Source organism: Perca flavescens, chromosome 3 (genome assembly GCF_004354835.1).
Source record: "Perca flavescens isolate YP-PL-M2 chromosome 3, PFLA_1.0, whole genome shotgun sequence".
In the NCBI taxonomy this organism is placed as follows: Eukaryota; Metazoa; Chordata; class Actinopteri; order Perciformes; family Percidae; genus Perca; species Perca flavescens.
In genome coordinates, this window is record NC_041333.1 from 17,687,780 (window position 1) to 17,708,861 (window position 21,082).

A 21,082-nucleotide genomic window follows, 5' to 3' on the forward strand; every position below is an offset into this window, starting at 1 on the left:
TTATGCAAATTTGGCTTATTTTCTGGTCAGGAACTGGATTGCCTGCTCATGTCATCTAGTAAATTACAATTCTCTATTTCTAGGGCTGACCTACTGTCTCTCCATATTTCTACATAGTATTATCATCACTAACACTTTTAAAAATGATTTGACTCAGTTAAGTGGCATTTTGGGTTTGTAGAGAGTGGGTGGAGAAACAGTAGGTGCAAACGTGCAGTATTTCTTTTTGCTAAAGTAAAATGCAAAGCTTATAATTATTCTTATTATGTTTTTGTTTTTTTTGGAAAGGGTTATTGGTTTATTTTTCATCTGAAAGAAAAATGCTAATGTCTTTTTCCATTCACTACTTTGCAAATAGTTAGTTAATAGTTAAATATTAGGAATTAGGCACAAAAAAAAAAAAAAACAGCTGGTGGAGCTGATTCTCCAGTCAGGTGTCATTAAACCATTGGAGATGGACAGGGCACAACAGGATAATTAAAATATCAATCAACCTCAATAGTGAAAAACAATGTTGAAAATATGATGGAAATATATGGCATTTATGTTTGTGTCATGTATTAATTTGAGGAATGTTCCTTCATCAGTCCACACAAATCTGATGTTTTTCGTCTGTTGGTTTTTTTTTTTGTCTCCAAAGTGGACATCTAAGTGACATGCTTCACGTACAGTGGATCATGATTTACCCGCTTTGTCTGTTTTCATTGCACTTAGCATTTTGCTTTAATCAATACACTAACTTGTAAAAACTTTTTTTACTACATTTGAGGGTTTTTCCCCTGGATTTTTGGTGTTTACACTCAACATGTCCATAAAAGCAGGATTGAAACCCACTTTGTGACATTTAGTGTTAAAATCCAGCATGGAGCTTTCATCCCTTCCTATCTCCCCCCCCCCCCCCCCCCATTTATTTTACTGTTATCTGCCCTTTTGAGGAAAAATAAAAAGCCGGAGACCTTTCAAATAGAAGTATTGTGACACACTCTATTGTGGACATTTTTCCAACATAACAGGTTCACCTGAAGTCTGCTATCTTTGACTTTTTGCCATTTGCTCAAGGCATCAACCATGTTTTTTTTTTGCAATTGAACACTTCCACTTGTCACGCGGTAATATCACACTCAAGCTGTGAAGCCTACAAATGAAGCTTTCTGCAGGATAAGTCATGTGTGGTTTCCAGTGTTGTGTTTGCAGAGAGAACAGGAATGATCAGTTGGAGCACATTAGATCAGCACCTCCACTCCAGTGTGACGGTGAAGGTGGATTGTAGACAGTATTGATGGTTGTACTTTTATGGTTATTTAGGTTAATTGGAAGGGGAATGTGCTCAGGCAGACTTTGAATGTTTTGACACATGATCTTGAGCACAACATTTTAAAGTCATGAAACTAGGTCTTACTCTTTGCTCAAGGCTAAATGATGAGTCATCATAATGTACGGCTGTCATCAGAGCTTTTTGGGTCTGTGTTAAAAGCTCCGTCTGTGACCGAAGGTTTCATTACACATTATTCATCTACACCTGTCAAAGACTTCATATTCAGCTGCTGTATAATATTTTCAGGTTAATGTTTTTATACTGCTGCTGCCTCTGTGTGATGGCAGTACTTGCTTCGGGGTGTGTGTGTGTGCGTGTGTGTGTGTTATTGCAGGAACCCTGTGGTGGCAGTATGTGAAAGGTATTTATCTACGCACCTGAGAGAGAGTCTGAGCCATGTGTCATCCATGCCAATGAGGTAGTGTTGGAACATCTGCACTACTTCATTGTGCACTCGGTTGGCACAATCCACATTCTTGCCAATGGTTTCACACTATTCCACTGCTCTTCAGGTGATGGTAATGTCCCTGAAACACAGCAATGCTCCAGCAAAGGCAGGAATAGTAAACATCAGTGTTGGGAGTAACGCGTTACAAAAGTAACGTAATTACAGAAATGTATTCCTTTTTGCTGTAACGCAGTAATATAACGCATTACTAATTACATTTTGGAAATATTATACCGGTTACAATCTCACGTATTTTAACGCAACATTTAGTGGTGTTTTTTTTTTTAAGAATTCACCAACACCGCAAAACATTTCTTCACAGGAAAAAAAAAGCCGTGAGTGTTATTTCCTGTTGCTGTATTCAATGGTTGACATGACTGCAGAGACAGATACATTTGCGAGATGGACATTATTTTCAGGAGTTATTACGCTGCACTGAAGCGAGCTGTCATGTCACTGTTCCCGTGGTCAGAGCCAGAACCAGAGACGGTATGGACAACATCTGTGTCCCATCCGGTGATGGTACGTCAGCGCAGACAGCAGTGTGTCCGAGCTGCTGACAGATAGAAACATGTCAGGAATTAATGTTTAGGCTTGCTACACGTGAATATCATTGCATTTTATCAGCCGTGGAAAGTAACTATGCTGTACTTCAATACAACTGTAAGGTACTTTTTTAATTGAGTATTTTCATTTTCTCCTACTTGCCTATTGTACGTTTTACTTCTCTATTTTTATAGCTTTAGTTAATTTGCATATTCATATTAATTATACATAGTATTATGAATAATCTATGATGTCTTAAAGTGGATAAAGATGAGACTTTATTGATCCGGCGGTGAAATTCACAAGCTACCTGCCAAGTCAAACTTCTGCTGTTATTTAGGTGAAAGTAACTCAAAAGCAATACAAAAGTAGTGTAAAGCATTACAATTCGGAGACAGTAATATTGTAATATAACTAATTACTCTCAAATGACAATAACTAGTAATCTACAAGGAATTACATTTTGGAAGTAACTTGCCCAACACTGGTAAACATGAATGTAAACAATGCAGTATGTAACATACAACAATTGACTTTGCAATTGGTGGAAATGCATTTACAACGTTTGTTGGACCTAAAAACAAACGTGTGTTTGGGGGAGTAACACTGAATGCAAAATACATAACTTTTGTTTGTTTATAAGAAAACTACATGAGTAACTTTAAGATATTCTTTAACATTTCAGTCCAGGTTTCTGGTGGTAACAGCTGGATTTTCTGTGACTGCTTCACAGTAAAGGTAATCCTGTGGTTTGCCAGTTAAACACTAGCAGCAGCAGTAAAAAAATGTTTAGTTAACATTTGCACTAACTTATCACAGCGCTAATACAGTTATAAAGGAGCTATCAGTTTACTGTGAGGCTGATGTAAATTAGATACAATTACAAACAGTAATACAAGAGTACACGCATGGATTGATTCCTGTCAGTCTCGTGTGTGTCTATAGTAAGTTTTAATCCTGCACAGGAAATATAGGCAGACTATATCTATAAAGAAGTACACGCAAAATACATAAACTTAATCTAATCTTGATTATAAAACCAAGCCTTAACCCTTAACAGTCCTTTTTTTTATATTTAAAAAAAAATGTGTCCTCACTCTCAAGGTCTTAAACTTGGTCCTCATAAAAATAGAGGTACCATCACACACACACACACACACACACACACACACACACACACACACACACACACACACACACACAACTAACTAAAGAAGAGACATGTTTTTGTTCAGCTGCATGCTTTTCATTTGATTGAAACTGGTTCACCAGAGCAAACAGTGAGGGAGCAACATGGCTGCTGTAAAGCACTCTGGTGAAAAAGATTCTGACTCCCTTTGAATCCTGTGCAGCCAGAACACTAAAAGCTGATGAATATGAGCTTTTCTTCTGTGTGTGTGTGTGTGTGTGTGTGTGACTCTATTTGCGTGTGAATGTGTGTATGCTGTTTAGCCAGCTGCATCTAGTGCAGTGTCTAATGTCATGAACAAGAAGCAGCAAGAAGCCATAGAGGGTGGATTCAGCAGTCAGGCAAGGATGGCGGTTTAGCAGAAGCTATTTCAAGATCATCAAAGTTATTCAACGTTATACTACAGAGGAAGCTGATCTGACAGCTTGGAGACACAGCCAGGAGAGCGAGCAGCAGCCAGGAATGATGTCTCATGAGTGCACAGACACAGGTAGCCAGGTACAGGAAGGAAGACACACACACACACACACACACACACACACACACACACACACACACACACAGTGATATACTGCCGTACAGACTGACTAAAAGACTGTCAAACACTAAGACATGATTACAAAAGCTATTAGACATGACGCTGGTGACTTGGGCAGTATTGTCACTTGTGTTAATGTGCTGTGGAGAAGCTAAAGGAGTCAGCTTGATAACTTTAGATTGCTGCAACAAAATTGGTCTCCATGTGACAGATTAACTACTCAACTGTTGCCATGGCAAAAATCCCATAAAGAAGCTGTTGACGCCGAAGTCTAGAGTGCCATTTCATTATTACTTTATAATGGTAATAGCAGGTAAAGGCTCAGCTAATGCAAGTCCTTCTCCACAAAGTTACGTCCTTCTCATATGACTCTCCTTGCCAATATCAAGAAATGTTATGAGTGTGATGAGATCTGCCAAATTGCCAAGGTGAGGCCCATGTAACTATCACAACAACATGCAGTGGTTCGCTACTCTCAGAGTCTCATTTAGGTTGTATTTTTCTTACTGACACATCACAAAATAGTGTAAACTCCTAAATAGAAAATTAGTCCAATATCCTCTTAGAGTTTGCTAATACATGGATGCAGAGTGACTGGTAAAATGCTGCCATGAAATGCTGCCATACTCAAGTATGGCCAACGAAGCGTTGGCCATACTTGAGTTGGCAAATCCCACTTACCTCACTAGAGTCAAACGGTCTATTTCCATGGGATAGAGTACAAGAGAAGTTGCTGAAACGTCCCTTTGTGTTTGATGGCTTTGCAATAATTGTAATTTAAGGTAATCAGCTCACTGGAAATGGATTAATTGTTGTCAAATGTGGCAGAAAACAAATAAGAGGCACATTTGTTTGTACTTGGGGACAGTGTATGCTTATTAAGTTATACTGCATTTACAATATCAACCATCATTCTCTGAATGCACTTGACTTTCCTTAACTTTTTGGCTCCGTAGTTTATCAACTGTAAAAAATTACTTAATCTCCTTGGGAGACTCTTCCCTTTATTACACGTAACCCTCTTGTGTGTGTGTGTGTGTGTGTGTGTGTGTGTGTGTGTGTGTGTGTGTGTGTGTGTGTGTGTGTGTGTGTGTGTGTGTGTGCGCGTGCGTGCGTGCGTCTGTGTGTGTCTCTTACCGGCAGGCTTACTAAACCTGGAGCAGCTCCTGAGGCAGTTCCTCATCTCCAAGGAGACTTTGTCAGTACGCATGCTTGACGACAGCAACGACCCGACCCCGCTCCTGAAGGAGATACGAGACGACAAGACTGCCACTATTATAGTGGATGCCAACGCCACTATGTCACAAGATTTTGCCAGTATATTATAGTTATTGGATGCCAACTACAGTCCACTTGATATGTCAAACATATCATTTTCAAAAGGAAACGGGTTAGTATGGTTCATGTTGATAGCATAATTGTTATTGGAGAACGATTTTTTTAATGCAGTTGATAGTCTTCAGTTTTGGCTTTATTTCATATCTACAGTAAAAGAAATGTTTTTTTTGATACATTTGATTCAAACAGATTTTTGAACTTTTCTCACATTTCTAAAAAGGAAAAAGTTCTAGTTTGAAATCCAGACCCAAATCTGAAAGATTAAGGGTCTGGCAATGAGTAATGAAAAATGGCCCAACTTGAGGGGAATTGTTCAAGGCTTAACATAATTATATATGTGGAGAACGATTTTTTTAACTGGAAGAAGTTGGTTAGTCTTCAGTTTTGACCTGTAAAGTTAGAGTTAGAGATAGTGTGCAGAAGATAAAAGGGAAATGTTTTGCAAAGTTTACTAATGACTTCGACATCGCAGCGTTGTCGTCATCTGTTTAGTTCGCCTCTGGCCCCTATATCAGATTTCATGTGACCACCATAAAAGGGCTGGAGCATCATTCTCCTGATTGGAGACTTATGTTGACCATTTTAGTTAGGCTATTTCTGTCATTAGCATAACAGTTTGACCTAATTGAGGGCATCGTAAAGAGCCTTGAGGGCATCAATAAAAGGGATTGTGGGAGCCGAGGAAGTGAGGGTGTTTGGCAGCACCATATGGCCTCTTGGTAATTAATACACACCTCATTATTTCTAGAAGACGATGGATGGATCGTAGTGGAGGTGACAATAACTGGAGACAGAAGGGGGTTGGAAGAAGCAGATAGGGAGATGTTTGTCTTGCTTCTCCCTCATTCTCTCTGTTATAGTCTCCCTCTCTATCTCACAGTAGTCTCAATCTCTCACCTCAATCAAGTGTTCACGCCTGCCATCAGTGGTCATCCAGTCACCATGGCAACCCTGGCAACCCTGGGCCACAGAGCAGCGGGAGCCCACAGTGGGATGTCTTTCTTTCTTTCTCTCTTGCTCTGTTCCCCATCTCCCAACGTTTCAATATAGACTTGCTCTCTTTCTCGCTCTCGGTTTTCCTCACACCTCCCTCCTTGTGTGGTCTTGTACACCCATCCCTCTATGTCTCACTCTTTTGTCTCCTTTATACGTCTCTCTGTCTGTCCCTCTGTCTGTCAAGAAACAATCCTGCAGCACGTGGTGGAAAGTTGGCAGTCCCGGCTCTCATGTGGAGTGCCTAGTTGCCAAACATATCAAAGCCGTGCGCCGGCATATAAGCCATTCTCAGATGATGATAAGAGTGCCCAGCTTGTCTAAAGGGACAGAATCGTCCTTTGTCGTAAAAGACATTTTCCCTTAGTTCTCTGTTTACATCTTACATCAAACCCTCATCAGACAAAGGTCTCACTCTCTGAGGTGTTAGCATTCAGAGGGGTTTAGGTCAGCAGTGTTAGCATTCTGAATGTAATCTCGTTCAGTCAGCCCTCCACTGTTGTGCACAGCTATACAGAAGCAGAGTGGGATAGATAGTGAGCCCAGTATATGGAGGCAGTGCAAACCGTGTGCACTCTGACCAAAAGCTGCAGTAGAACAACAAGGAAATTACAAAAACAAAAGTAGGCGGAAAAATAACAGGGAAGCTCATTTAGAATGCAGTTAAAGGAAACCAAAAGGATATTTGTCATCGGCTGCATGTTTTGGACGTGGGCAGCAAAAAAGGCAATTCAGGTGATAAACTCAGTTTTTTTGGGGTTAGGTATTAAAAGCACAGGTCACGCAAGGAAAAGATGCAGTGTTTGAATTATTACTTGCCGCATGCAGGCTCTGTTAAAGGGGAAAACTCTCCACCAATTTGCTGTGTGTAACCCCAGGGCAGATGCTAACAAACAATCTCCCTGAAGCATAATAATTACATTGCGTTGTCATCATGCTAGCAATTTCAAAGTAATAGTGCTCTTACTATACTCAAAGGAGAACACTTTATAAAGACTACATGAGAGGTCATTCAGAGTGTAATAATGAAAATTGTATTTGGATTTTTTTGCTATATAAGTGGTGCCTTTCTATGTCTTCCTGTTTTATTACCTGTGCCCCTGCATAACACTTGAATGAACATTCAACAACTGAATGACGTCCTAATGGCACACAAACATCCACACAGAGGCTACACTGTTGCAGATGTGACAGCTAAATAACTGTTATTGATAACTGATGACACACAACCTTAGAATAATATTAGTTTAAAAGCTATCTATTATCGAAATATGTAAATTTCTGTGCAACCAGGTGGAGAAGATACTCTCTGAGTAGCGTCTCAGAAGAGGCATGAGGGTTCATTCATTCAAGGATCTCACTCAGGGTTAAATGATGATTTGTGTAAAACTGTTCTGGGACGAAAAGGAACTTCTTTGAAACTCTTTGATATATGCGATATAACTTGATATTTATTGATTTTAATCATAATGTGCATCGCAGCGTGATTAAACAGAAGCCTATAGCTCGATGGTTTTCTTTTTTGCTAATGACTTTAATGAAATGAAACTACGAAAAGTTCACCCTGTCCTTCCCGACTGCTCCTCACTGTGACTTTGATTTAATCAAGAGTGTCGAGCAGCATACCAATGCACCTCAGAAATTAATTGCTCCATTGAGAGCCATCGTCAGATAAAAATGTGTCTGGTCTTATCAAGATGTGGATTTGATCTGTCTGCTGCGGAGTGGAGCTTGAGTTACACTGAATCACTGACCTCTCACCTCTCTCCCCGTCCCTTTATTCTTGACTCTCTCTGCTTTTTGTTTTGTTCTCCCCTTCCCTCCTCCATTACCCTGAGCTCCATCTTAACATTGTTTTGTTCAAACTACAATCCTCGAACTTCTGTTTTGAACCGTCTTTCTGTTACATTTGGTTTTATCTTTCCCCTTCTGTCCCTCTTGTCTTTTGTTCTGCAGGCATCAGAGCTGGGGATGCTGTCAGTCTACTACACTTACATCTTCACCTCTCTGGTAAGGAAACGGGAGAAGGTGTGGGTATTTAGAGCCAACATAGATTTCACACCTGCAGGAGCACATCAGTAGTCCAATGCTGTGCTCCTGCAGTGTATTAAAATAGTTTACTTTAATTGAATGAATGATTGCATGGATAGAGTTAAGCAGACAGGAGCTAAGACAGAGGACTTATAGCATAGCTTAATTATAGCATAGCCGATTTTCTCCCTCACTGCATGTGACTGCAAATTAGAAACATATAGAGTGCGGTGGCTCTAATGGCTCAAGTCGCTGCTTGTTTGCCATCGTTGGTTGAAGTGCACGTCTGGACCAAACGAATACATAATAATAATTATTATAATTGCTACAAGTACTATTGTTGTTGCTGTTGTTTTTGCTGCAGTTTTATAATTATGATTGTGGAAAGCCTGCCAAATTACCATTATATAAGTGATGAAGTCAGCGTCCTCAGAGTCAACATTCATTTCTGTCAATGAATTGACGAGGAGATTCACATTCTTTCTTTCTTTCTTTATTTATTTCTGTAAGAATGAACTCAACATACATTTCTTAAGATTATTTTACAGGTGATTTACTCAGCAGTTACCAAAGTTTACATGTTCGCCTGCAAACTAAGCTTATACTATATGAGGTTTCATTCTAAATTGGTTCTCATTGCTCAGTTAATTAGCATAGTTTCTTGCATCTGTTAGCCTTGGAGCCTTAACATTAACCTTAACATTTAGGGAATTCTTCATCAGTTCTATAATGCCCAGAATTGGTTTCAAACTGATTTTATCACATTGCATTACATATTGAGCAGTGCACAGTTTAAAGGTAAATGGCAACTGTGATTGGTTAAACTGTTTACAGTGGCAAGTCCCCAAGACAGGTGACAGAGGCAGATAGAGAATGAGATGAGAGAGGCAGCTAAAGGAAATGTTTCTTTGCAAAGTTCAAAGCTAAATCATCATGAGTGAAATATCTAACGGCTTCTTCTGTACACAAAAGTTACCTCTGCAACTTTTGTTGCAAGTGTTTTTTGTGGACTGTAAAGTCATTTGGTTTAATAAATGCTGCACTAATTATATTTTGTAGATTAAGAGTGTTTTACATATTATTTTGTACTGGGCCAACAGAGTTACTGCCTCTCAAAATGTATGTGCATGTCCATGCTGTCAGTAAAGGGATTGACCCCAAATTTGAGAGTAATAATGTTTAGGCACATACTGTAGAGGCTAAGGGATCAGTGAGAGTTATTGTAAGATTATAAAGATATTGTGGCTTGGAGAAAATTAAATGCAGTAGTAAACTTACCAGATAGCTGCTCCCTAATGGAAATTAATGAGGTTCGAAACACTTTGCTCTAATAGTGCTGTAGAGATGATTCATATCAAGCTGATTTATGACTCATTAAGAAAGGGCTGCTGCCATCTTCATGTTTTCCTCCACAGCCCTTGACATAGTCACTTCTCCTCTTTAACATCTCTTTTCTCTTCTCCCTTTCTTTAACCTTCTTGTCATTGCTTTTTCTCTGTGTCTACAACTCCCTTGTTACTCTGCTCTGGTGTCTGCTGGAGGGCACAGCATAGCACACTGATTTATTGTAGATACTAGATGATGACCATACATGCCCCCTCCCACTACCATCACCACCATTTTCTTAAAATCCTGCCATTTCTCAGTGACGGCATCGTTAATAGCTTAAGCTAACATCATTAAAATGGTCGGCAGTGAGCCCCCGGCAACCTGGGACATAATGCTGAAGCTGTAAGTGGAAAAATAGTGATTCATCCTATTTATTGTTTTTTTAAATGGCTCTGCTGCTTGTGCATCACCTTCACCACACACACATTTACATCCATTCTCCCAGACACAAAAGAGGATAGGAACAAGTTTCATCATTTTTCTCTTAGACTTCAGTTCATCGTACACCATTTTATAGTCACTGTAACTTTGATAGTAGATCTCTGAAAATGGCCACAATACATTGGATTATTGGGTCACTTTTTGATCCTCTTATTAAAGTACACTTCTCATTTTATGAGACTGTCCTGTCCATAAAAATGATAGCATCAGCTATTTGTTCAAAAGCCTTCAAACAACTTAGAACATTCAGTGCCAAAGAGGGGCGTAATGTGCTGTTGTCATAGCGATGTGAACAGTTAAGTTAGACTGGAGTTTACTTGAGACTGGAGTTTACACCCCAGTCAAAGTGGTTTCCTTTAACTATGACAGTGATCTTTCCATAAGCTTCACCCATTTGTCTAATCTCTACCATACCTTAACCACAATCACTATTTGTATGGACACATTTTTATCAGTTATAGCTTGCTACATGATTAAGCTAACACATGATATAGTGCTGAAAGACTGAGGCTAAAGCTGCGTGTCCCAGGCAAAAACACATGAAGTTGGAAAAAAAAAATACTTTGGAGAATTTTTTGGATATGGATGAAACCAGATTACAACGACGACGTAAAAACCTCTGCTGTCGCACTTGTACTGTAGTTTTTTCATGCGAGCTGTTAAGCAAGTTAAACGCTGTTTAACTTTGTTAACATCACAAAGGTTTCAACTTCTTATAGCAACTGCTATAGTGGATGCCGAATGTCTTAGAATATGGACAGTAAATATCAGGAACATGCTCAATTTTTTTAAGCTTTCATTTAAGTTTGAGATACAATCTCATTGAATCTCAACACCTTTCTTGAACCACAGGCATACAGGAAACATGATCGATGGTAAAGATGATTGTAAGGTCACTGATCTCGCATGTGTCTGCTATTCAGAGATGGCAAAAGTACTCACTTCCCATACTCAAGTAGAAGTACAGATACTTGTGTTAAAAAATACTCTGGTAAAAGTAGAAGCACTGATTTAACTTCTTTACTCAAGTAAAAGTAGCAAAGTACAGGCTTGGAAATTTGCTTAATGAATAAAAGTAGCCTTGCGAATGACAACCATTTTTTATGCAAAGCTACCTGGACCACACAAATGTTACTAGAATGCAAGCTGACAAACTTCAGTGGACATGGAAAAAAAGCTCTTTACATGCCATTGCCTACATTTTAAATGGACTAGTGCAGAGCCCGTTGAAAACGTGCCCGTTTGGAACGGGCCGATTGCTTGGCCGGCGGTATTGCTGATTGTAGAATTCTTCAAAACCAAATTGTATCCCAAAATTACTTACAGAAGGACCCCAAACCACTTCATATGCAATTTCACTGTATACCCTACTACTGACTTACAGTGTAGGCTACTTCTACATCAGAGGCAGACATTGTACTTCTATATTTACCTGACAGAATCAGAATGTAATCACAAGATATCACAATGACAATGTGGAGTAATCAGACATTAGCCTCATGGACTCATGGCAGTGTGTTACCCACCTTGCCCATTATGAGAGCTAATCAGCACATATCTGCGTTAATCAACCACCAGAACCGGACCGTTTGTGTGCACGTGCACACACGCGGAGAGAGAGAGACAGAGAGAGAGAGAGAGAGAGAGAGAGAGAGAGAGAGAGACACACACACACAGACAGAGAGAGATACCGAGAGATTGTCTCGTATCGTTTGATCGTTAACTTATTGTTACTTTGCACATGTTTGTGGCCCTGAGGTGTATGTCACATTTTAGCTGCCAAAGCTGCGCTGCTCTCTCTCTGTCTCTGGTCCTGCTCACTGCTCACTCAGTGTGAGAGGGGGAGGGGCCAGCGACTAGAGCAGCAAAAGCCAATGTGTGCTTCTTTTACCAACAGTATCTTTTGCATTTCTTATCCAAACAACATCTGCACTTACTCGTGCCCGTAGCAAGACACCTGTCAAGTTTGAAATCCATCGGACTAACGGTTTGAGAGATATGCGCTTAACACCCACACACACACTCACACAGACAAACAGCCATTCCTGCAATTTATAGATAGATGTCTGCCGATAGGCCTAAAACACATATATGATTATTATGACAGAGACTGGGACTCCAGGTTAATAAGATTCTGACTGAGTAGCAAGATTTAAATTCAATTGTGATTCTGTGAGAATTCACAGATCCAGTTTCTCTTTTTTAATCTTCCCCTTAAAGGAATCTACATGTACTGTATGTGTGTGTGTGTGTGTGCTCAAATATGGCTTCTGGAAAGAAAATAAAGGATAAAATATGAATTACTAAACAGACATTAATAAGAAGTTCCCCATACTTTTAGAGTTACAACTAACAGTCATTTTTGATGCCTACTATCTCAAACATCTCTCTCAGATAAGGCCAAGGATGATTGGGAATGTCTTGCTGCTTGTCTGCTGAATCTCTGGGATCTCCATTTTCTTCATTTTCAATCATGTCGCCGTCCATACTACTATGTGCTAACGTTACCGCCATCAAGCCGCTATGATTTGCCGCGAATGAATGCCGCCGAATCTGTCAAGTCATCTTGTAGTGGTGCGTCAAATATTCCCATCCAATTAGATTGAATTCGGTATTGATGACGCGGAAAATAATAACGGTAAGTCCACTGAAATTATTTTAAACTAAAGTAACAAACCAATTTTGTAAAATGTAAGGAGTAGAAAGTACCGATATTCGTGTTAAAAATGTAAGGAGTAAAAGTAAAAAGTCGGCACAAAAATAAATAGTAAAGTAAAAATATCTGAAAAATCTACTTGAGTACAGTAACAAAATATTTGTACTTTGTTACTTCCCATCTCTGGTGCTATTAATGGTAGGTGTTACAGTCCAGATACTTCCATTATCTCAGAGAGAAAATAACATTTCCGAAGTCGCAGAAAAGCCGCAGTAATCTGATGTAATGGCCTGATGTGTTTTCATAGTGTATTGTCTTTAAAGCTAGTGCTGAATGTTTTCTTCAAGGTAAATGTCTGTGCTTTGACATCAGTTTGACTTTTTTAAGCTTCACAGAGTTTCTGCATTGGGACAGCTTCCCATTGCCATGGAGAATTAAAGTGTTTTTCAGGTAGGAAGCAACCAGCTTTTCAGAATAGCAATTGCTGTGTTTCCTCCCTAGAACTTACTCAAGTTATTTGTCCTTTTTCTCAAGCAGTTTAGTGTTTAACGCAATATACTTTTGAAGGACAGTAGGTGGTATTCATAATTTCTATGATATTATACTAAACTATAGACATTGCCACAAAGTTCAAGGCTGATGATGTTTTCTTGTTAGCTTACATAAATCTGAATTCTGCTGTCTATAATTTAAATGAGTGTTTGTGGAAGTTTGCCTACCACAGCCTCATTAACCTACAGAATTGATATCAACACAAAGATAATTCACTTACAGATCTTCTTACGTCTTTTATCATTTAAAAAACTGTTACTTGTAGCAATTTAGGAAATGGTAATCAAGTCTGTGAGCAGTAGGTTTGACCTTCTAATTGGCACCTTATTTATTAAACTCATACAGGTAATTAAAGGTACAGTTTGAGGTTCAGATTAGAGTCACTGACCATCGAAAACTATGAGTGAAAACATTCACTGTGTATTCTGATCAAAGGAGCATCTAATCCATCTATATTGGTGTCATGAGTTTTCAGTTTGGCTGTGGTTATAATTATACATGATGGAGCAAGTGAGAGTTTTTTGTTAATTTTGGAAAAGTACATACTGTGGTCAATGCTGATTTGGAATTGGCTTGTACTAGCATGCATGATATTGGTGGCAAATCTGACCTCTCACAACCTTGTGTTTGAGTATTTTGGCCTGAATACTGATAAATAGATTCAAGATGTCAAATGTTTTAACAGAAGAAACAAAACATAAGTTAACGAGGTTAGTCACTGAATGCAGTCACCTCATTAGCAGAAAACAACACTGGCAAAAATGGTTTGATGTACTGTATATTAACTATATGCCAACAGCTCATTCTGTGAAACATTAGCTAGTTGATTCAATCAGGCTGATCATTGGGTTGTACCTTTTGTGAATACTTTGTCCTGCAGCTTCGTATGGAGCTAGAACAGTCTCAATAAAGATAAATGCACACACTACATTCACACATGCACACACAGGATTCATACATGCACACACATGATTCATAAATACACACACAGGATACACAAATGCACACAAAATTCACAAATACACACACAAAATTTAAAAAGCACAGAAGATTCATAAATGCATACAAAATTCACAAATGCAAAAAAAATTACAAATGCACACAAGATTCAGAAATGCACAGGACAAGATTCAGAAATGTATGAAGCACACACAAATATATCTTGATTTACAAACTGCTTGCGGTCTGTGGACTTCTTTGCATTTGTGTGTGAATTTTGAGACTCCCCTGACGTAGCTCAACTCACAAATGCATTATTTTAAACAGGGAATGATCTGCTACCAATCAGATATCTCCCTTGTTTTAGCCAATCACAAGAACGCACCCCACATGACATACGTCACGATTTGGGAGGTGCCTATGGCCTGAGCCCGTCCACCATTTCGGCATACCTACACTATCGGTAACCAGGGGCAACCATAGACTGTATAGGGGGCAACAGTGTGAATGCTGCATTTCAAAACACTTGAAGAAATGGATGTGGAATTGTGAACTGGGCTGTTTAATTTGTTTTGTTGAGATGGAGAAAGTGAATCAGCGTCAGTCTGCTTGCAGGAGGAGAATATTCTGTCGGCAACTTTGGCCGCAATGTGCAAAGGTAGGTAGCATTACTACCGTTTTCTCTTATTTATCCCATGTCAATGAATTAAAAACTTTTCAAACGTTCATGTTTGTACTTTGTAGTTGTCATAACACTTACCGGTAAGGATAATTGCATTAATTAATCTAAATTACATTAAGCTTACAGTAGCTAACAGTTTACATTAGCTTGTAGTTTACTGCATGTAACATTAGCTCATTGTCCAGTAGCTTCTAGCTTTCAAACAAATGCGGTGCAAAATATGATCAGCAACTACAACAAGGTAAACGCTACCAGCTAATGAAGGTTGCCACAGGTAGTATGATATGCAGTAAACTGTAAGTGAGAAAGGTTAAATAGTACTGTAAACGCACAAGCTACAAGGCTACAACCAACATAAGAGCTAGGTGTAGCTAAGTGTGTTAAATAATCAACAGTCAGTTAAGACCATGATAAATAAACTACACCACTACACATTTACATGAAGTACCTTCATGTTACAGTATGCTAAAATATACTTGTGATACAATTCTAATCTTACCTGGACAGGTTGGATAACTACTGGACTAACCTAAAGCTTTCTCTTTCTGTCTGCAGCCTGGAAGCAACACCATCATCGGCAGCTGAGTCTGATCGTCGCTTCATGTTGAATATACTTGTGTACAGTATATAGTCATGTTTGAATAAATGTTATAAAAAAGTTACACGTTTCGTTAATGTCTTTTAAGAGCTTGTATACCTAACTAGTTATTAAAACATCTGAGTATAATTATTCAGCTAGAAGTTTCCTGTCTCCAGGTCACAATTTGATGGAAAGATAGACATTGAAAAACTGTTAACATTATATATATACACACAAAAGACACAGACAAATCAGTTAATTTGATGCATTTATTTGTTGAATGGCAATCTCTAATATAGCAAATAATCTATTCAACATCTTTTGCTTTCCCTCTCCTCATCTCTCCCTTCTGGTGATGCTAGTGCAGCCTCCGTTTGTTCCTTAGTCCCTGTTAAAAGACAGCAGAAAACACAAGACAAATGTTTACCGTTATGAATGCTCTTCACATGGGAAACTACTTATACATTTTAGCTTTCATTTAATGTTGCTAGTGAAGTAAACAAGGTGCAGCTTTACCTCCCATCCTGCAGCTACAACTGATAAACACACATTTCTAAGTCACTGCTAACGTTACACATATACAGTAACTGCTTATAAAAAGAGATGAAAATGCCACCGGACATTAAACTTTACAAACACAAATGGCACAAAAGACAGCAACCCAGCTAACAGCCTTGTGTTAAATGATTAGCATGGGTGTATTCACTTATGCTTAGCAGGCAAGGCAACAGCGTTAGCTAGGTGCACTTCATGGCTTTAAGAGCCGACAACATAAACACATTTTAAGATAATTTACCCAAATGAATATGCAGAGAACACACGCCCATCGACTGGGAGATTAGGTCGAAAGTAAAGTCCTTTCTTCTAATTGCAGCCACCCGATAAATCCGACATCTCTAGAATAAAGACCTCCGCAACCAACATAAACAATGAACGTGAGCAGTTCAAAATGGAGGAAGGGGGATCTCTGGGGGCGGGGCGCTGTGCCGTGACAACATCTCCTCATTCTCAATTGGCTAATAAGTAAACAATCCCCCACGTGGGGTGCGTTCTTGTGATTGACTAAAACAAGGGAGATATCTGATTGGTTGCAGATCATTCCCTGTTTAAAAAAATGCATTTGTGAGTTGAGCCACGTCAGGGGAGTCTCAAAATTGCAGAAGAAGTCCACAGACCGCAAGCAGTTTGTAAATCAAGATATATTTGTGTGTGCATCAGAAATACATTTCTGAATCTTGTCCTATGCATTTCTGAATTTTGTGTGCATTTGTGAATTTTGTATGCATTTGTGAATCTTCTGTGCTTTTTAAATTTTGTGTGTGTATTTGTGAATTTTGTGTGCATTTGTGTATCCTGTGTGTGTATTTATGAATCATGTGTGTGCATGTATGAATCCTGTGTGTGCATGTGTGAATGTAGTGTGTGCATTTATCTTTATTGAGACTGTTCTAGCTCCATAGCTTCACTCATATTGTCACTTTTCTTGTTTAATTTTTGTGAAAATGCAAGCAGTGTACCCATTCTTGGGATGTACCCAAGTTAAACGAGTGTATAATTTAGATAAAATGTGAATAAAGCACATTTATGTCACTGTGTTAAAATTGTGTAATTAAAATAACCGTACTATCTTTCAAGAAGAACTTTTGTTTTGCATATATATCCAATATACTGTATATTTACAATATAAATACAGTGACATGCTGGCACAATCAGCTGAAAAACATATAAAAATGCATAAAACTAGCTTTAATCTGCTATAAGATATGTTTCATGTCATCCCTCTTTCTCTCTCTCTCTCTCTCGCTCTCTCGCTCTCTCTCGCGCCCAGTTCCCCTAGCCAATGAAGCAAAGAAAATAAATAACTTCAGAATAGTCTGGATAGGATCAAAGCACTTCCACAAAAGATTAAAAACACTTAAGAAAAGCGAAAACATGTCAGACACGTTTGCTTCACAAATAATGACACATAGTTAACAGTTTCTGGTCAGACCAAAGACTTCAGAAATAGTTTAGAAGATCAAACAAACATACAGTCATATTTATAATACATGATATTTACATACAATCTATCTTTTTGAATAATTGCTAAAGAATTTAAGATGTGGGGCGTCCTCTACCTCACCCAGTAAGAGCGTTCTCCCCATGTTGGCTGAGTCCTGCAACTGCGCAAGTTCAAATCTGACCTGCTGCCCTTTGCTGCGTGTCGTCCCCCTTTCATGTCTATCCACTGTCACTACTTAACAAAGGGAAAAGCCCCAAAAAATAATCTTAAAAGAATTTAAGATTAACTAGTAATAATAAATCTTGCATCATTACTAAAAGTGATGATACATATATGGGTTTCTTAAAAGGGCCATGTAAAATGTATTAAGTATCTATTAAAATTTAACATACTCATGATTCCCTTATGAAAATATCCATGTTAAATATTATTGCAAGTGTTTTACAACACCTTTGCAATTTGTAATCTGAATATATTGCTTTGAAATTCCACAATTACCTTTTTTATGGCTTATAAACATTAAATGATCTTATATATTCCATTCTTTCTGTATCTTCCCTCTCCTCCCTCACCCTCTCTCCCTTGTCTTCCCATTTTCTCCAACCATTCCTTTCTTCTGTCTTCCTCCTCTGCTGACACTTCTTTTATCTCTGGTCCTGACATCCCTGACTAACGATCTGCCAAACTGCTCCCCTGCCTAATCTGTTTCCCCTGAATCATCTCAAGATGCTCATCAACGTCCTTATGCAGCTACCCGTCTTGAGTCAGGGTTTTTGTCATGCCCACTTATGGATTTGACTGCTTTCACCCTTCATTTTGGTTGTGTGTGTTTATTCTGTTATATGTTGATGTTATTAATCTGGAGTGAGAAGCTAGGTAGGGAAGAAAAGCGATAGAATAGCGATAGTGTTCTGCAACCATAACCAAGCAGAATTATTGCACTGCATTCTAGTGACTGCGGTCTCATGTTTCAAACTGTGTAATATACGATTCAAGTATAGCTTGGCTATATCAGTTGTTTGCATCCTCTCTCTCATGCTCCCCTTAATTTAAACAGGTTGTATATGTCTGTTTTTGTTCAACAGTCCATTGGTTACTAAGGTCTCTATGTAGAAGATAGATGTGAAAGAATAGCCGTCCATAGACCTTTACTAGAGCTAATGATCTTTAGTGGACGCTGCCTGGGGCAAAGAGAGATGATTCTTCATTAAAAGCCATACGATTCAAATAGGTGCTTCTCGTAGCGATCTCTGAAACCTGCTACTGTTTGTGTTCCCTGCTACATTATTTCTGCTCTCTGAATTCCAAGGTCCTGGGTAATGTAATGCTTAATCTAGAAACAAGTATTGCCTTTAGTTGATGGTGCGGATCAGAATTAGACAAGCAGGTGATGGGGAGAAAAAGGAGCACACAGGCATCACTCTGATTGTATCAAAAAAAATAATCTTTTATTCCATGTGAGAAAGCTTCCAGCGCCGGTTTATTTTCCTCTCTCCCCATTAAGTCCATTTAATACCAGCTGTTATTATCCTGGGCTTTAATTGCAAGATCTAATAGAAATCTTGGCCCTTGGGTCACATGAACAGAGAGATTAAAACAAAAACATGCTTCACAGAAGAGCACTGAAGCTCCGCAGGGCTTCTCTCTGTAAAGTAGCCGACATCATGCAGCTTCTTTAGTTTTAACTTAATGTTACACTCAGATGAGAGCCACACGGACACATATACTCGTCTGATGGATGCATACACAAACAATCAAAACAAAGAACACTCACACAGGCACACACACAGTTTAGCACTCAGTCCCTGCTCCATGGCTTCCATCTAAGTGATTTGTATCCCACGATCCAAGCTACTCAGCAGGATTGGATAAATCACATGAGGTTGGCAGTGACTCATCATATGTTGACGGGATGCCTAATGTCATTTGAAGGTTAGGTGAGCACGGGATCGGCCTAGCAATGCCTCGCATGGCACATTTTCACTTTGTGATGTAATTTGGAGTCTTGATGAAAGCGCGTGGATTCTCGCTCTTTCTTGCATCCACACAAAAACAGTCAAAAACATGCTTTGACGTACAGTGCCGGCTGACATATTATCCCTCTCTGCAAAGTGAGCCCCCACACACACACACACACACACACACACACACACACACATACACATACACATACACCCCTCTGTCTGTTTGTTTTGTTCTTCATGTTCCATTTCCCCTCCACACACCCGTGATCCCTCTTGTCACTGCAGTCATTGTCATGCATTCGTGCCTGAAGAGCTGCCAGCACTTCCTGACTGTTTCTCTCACACACACACACACACACACACACACACACACACACACACACACACACACACACACACACACACACACACACACACACACACACACACACACATATGAATGATAAGACTTCAAACTTCATTGAACAAACTCATGTACATGCTCACACACACAACATCCCCATCGTCCCTCCCACTCACACATACAGTTATAACATATTAGCCTGCTTATCTACCTGCCTGTCTGTTTGCTTCCTGGATATGAGCTGTGTATTTTTTGTCTTTTAGTGTCAGAAACCAGAATGGTGCTACAGAAACAGGTTGCACACTGTATTCACATTTCATTGCAACACAAGTCCTCATGCAAACACACACACACACACTCATACAAAAAACACACATTCATTTAAACTCCTCTTTCTTTTTCTCGGTTCATATTAGTCTGAGCTGATTGGCAGGTTTGTTTAAAAGGCTGATTAGGGGAGTTAGGTTTTACTTCTGAAGCATGGCTGATGCTGTTATTCACTTGTTAATCCCTATTCTTTCCCAGACACTTCCGTGCTCCCCACCATTTGTTCTTGGCCAGTTGGGGTTCCGGGCTCGACATGCTCCATGCTTCTAATTATTCCTCCCAACACTGTGAAATGATAAAATGCTTTATAATTGAATGTGCCACTGAAGAAAAGGGGAAATGCCTGCCTCACCGACCTGCACAAACATCTTTTTCAAATGTTCTTTCTCTCTCTTATTCCAAATATTTCACTGATTTTGAGGAGGTTGCTTCATCCTCTGTCACTCTGTTCTAGTAAAGAATAAATAGTAGTTGCTGTCTGCTCTTGTCCTTGTAATTTTACGTCTTTACTGCTACCTCTGTCCTTACTGCCAAAACTTGCATCCTGCCTTTCCCTTTCAGTGTCTCTCTCTCTCACTCTGTATTTCTTTTGGGTGTGCCTGGCCTTGATAACAATATTGTCTAGGTGATACAAAATTCAAAAGTGTATTGTTCTGGTAAGATTTCTTCTGTGAATGAATGGAGGGAACATCCCTTAAAAAAAATAAAAATAAAAATAAAAAAAACTCCAAATCAACCTCACCCCCCTTCTCTACAAGATTTATAAATCCCCCCCAAAAAACTCTTGTCAGTCAAACTGCTTTAGAGGG

General features: G+C 39.1%; 1 protein-coding gene across 1 annotated transcript in view; it reads left to right on the forward strand.

Annotated features, from left to right (window-relative positions):
- The window catches only part of grik4 (glutamate receptor, ionotropic, kainate 4), a 327,233-nt gene that overhangs the window by 230,638 nt on the left and 75,513 nt on the right, over window positions 1–21,082 (forward strand). The window contains exons 9-10 of the mRNA XM_028573124.1: window positions 5,180–5,342; window positions 8,308–8,377. Coding sequence (XP_028428925.1) covers window positions 5,180–5,342; window positions 8,308–8,377 — 233 coding nt within the window. The remainder of the gene's footprint in view (window positions 1–5,179; window positions 5,343–8,307; window positions 8,378–21,082) is intronic.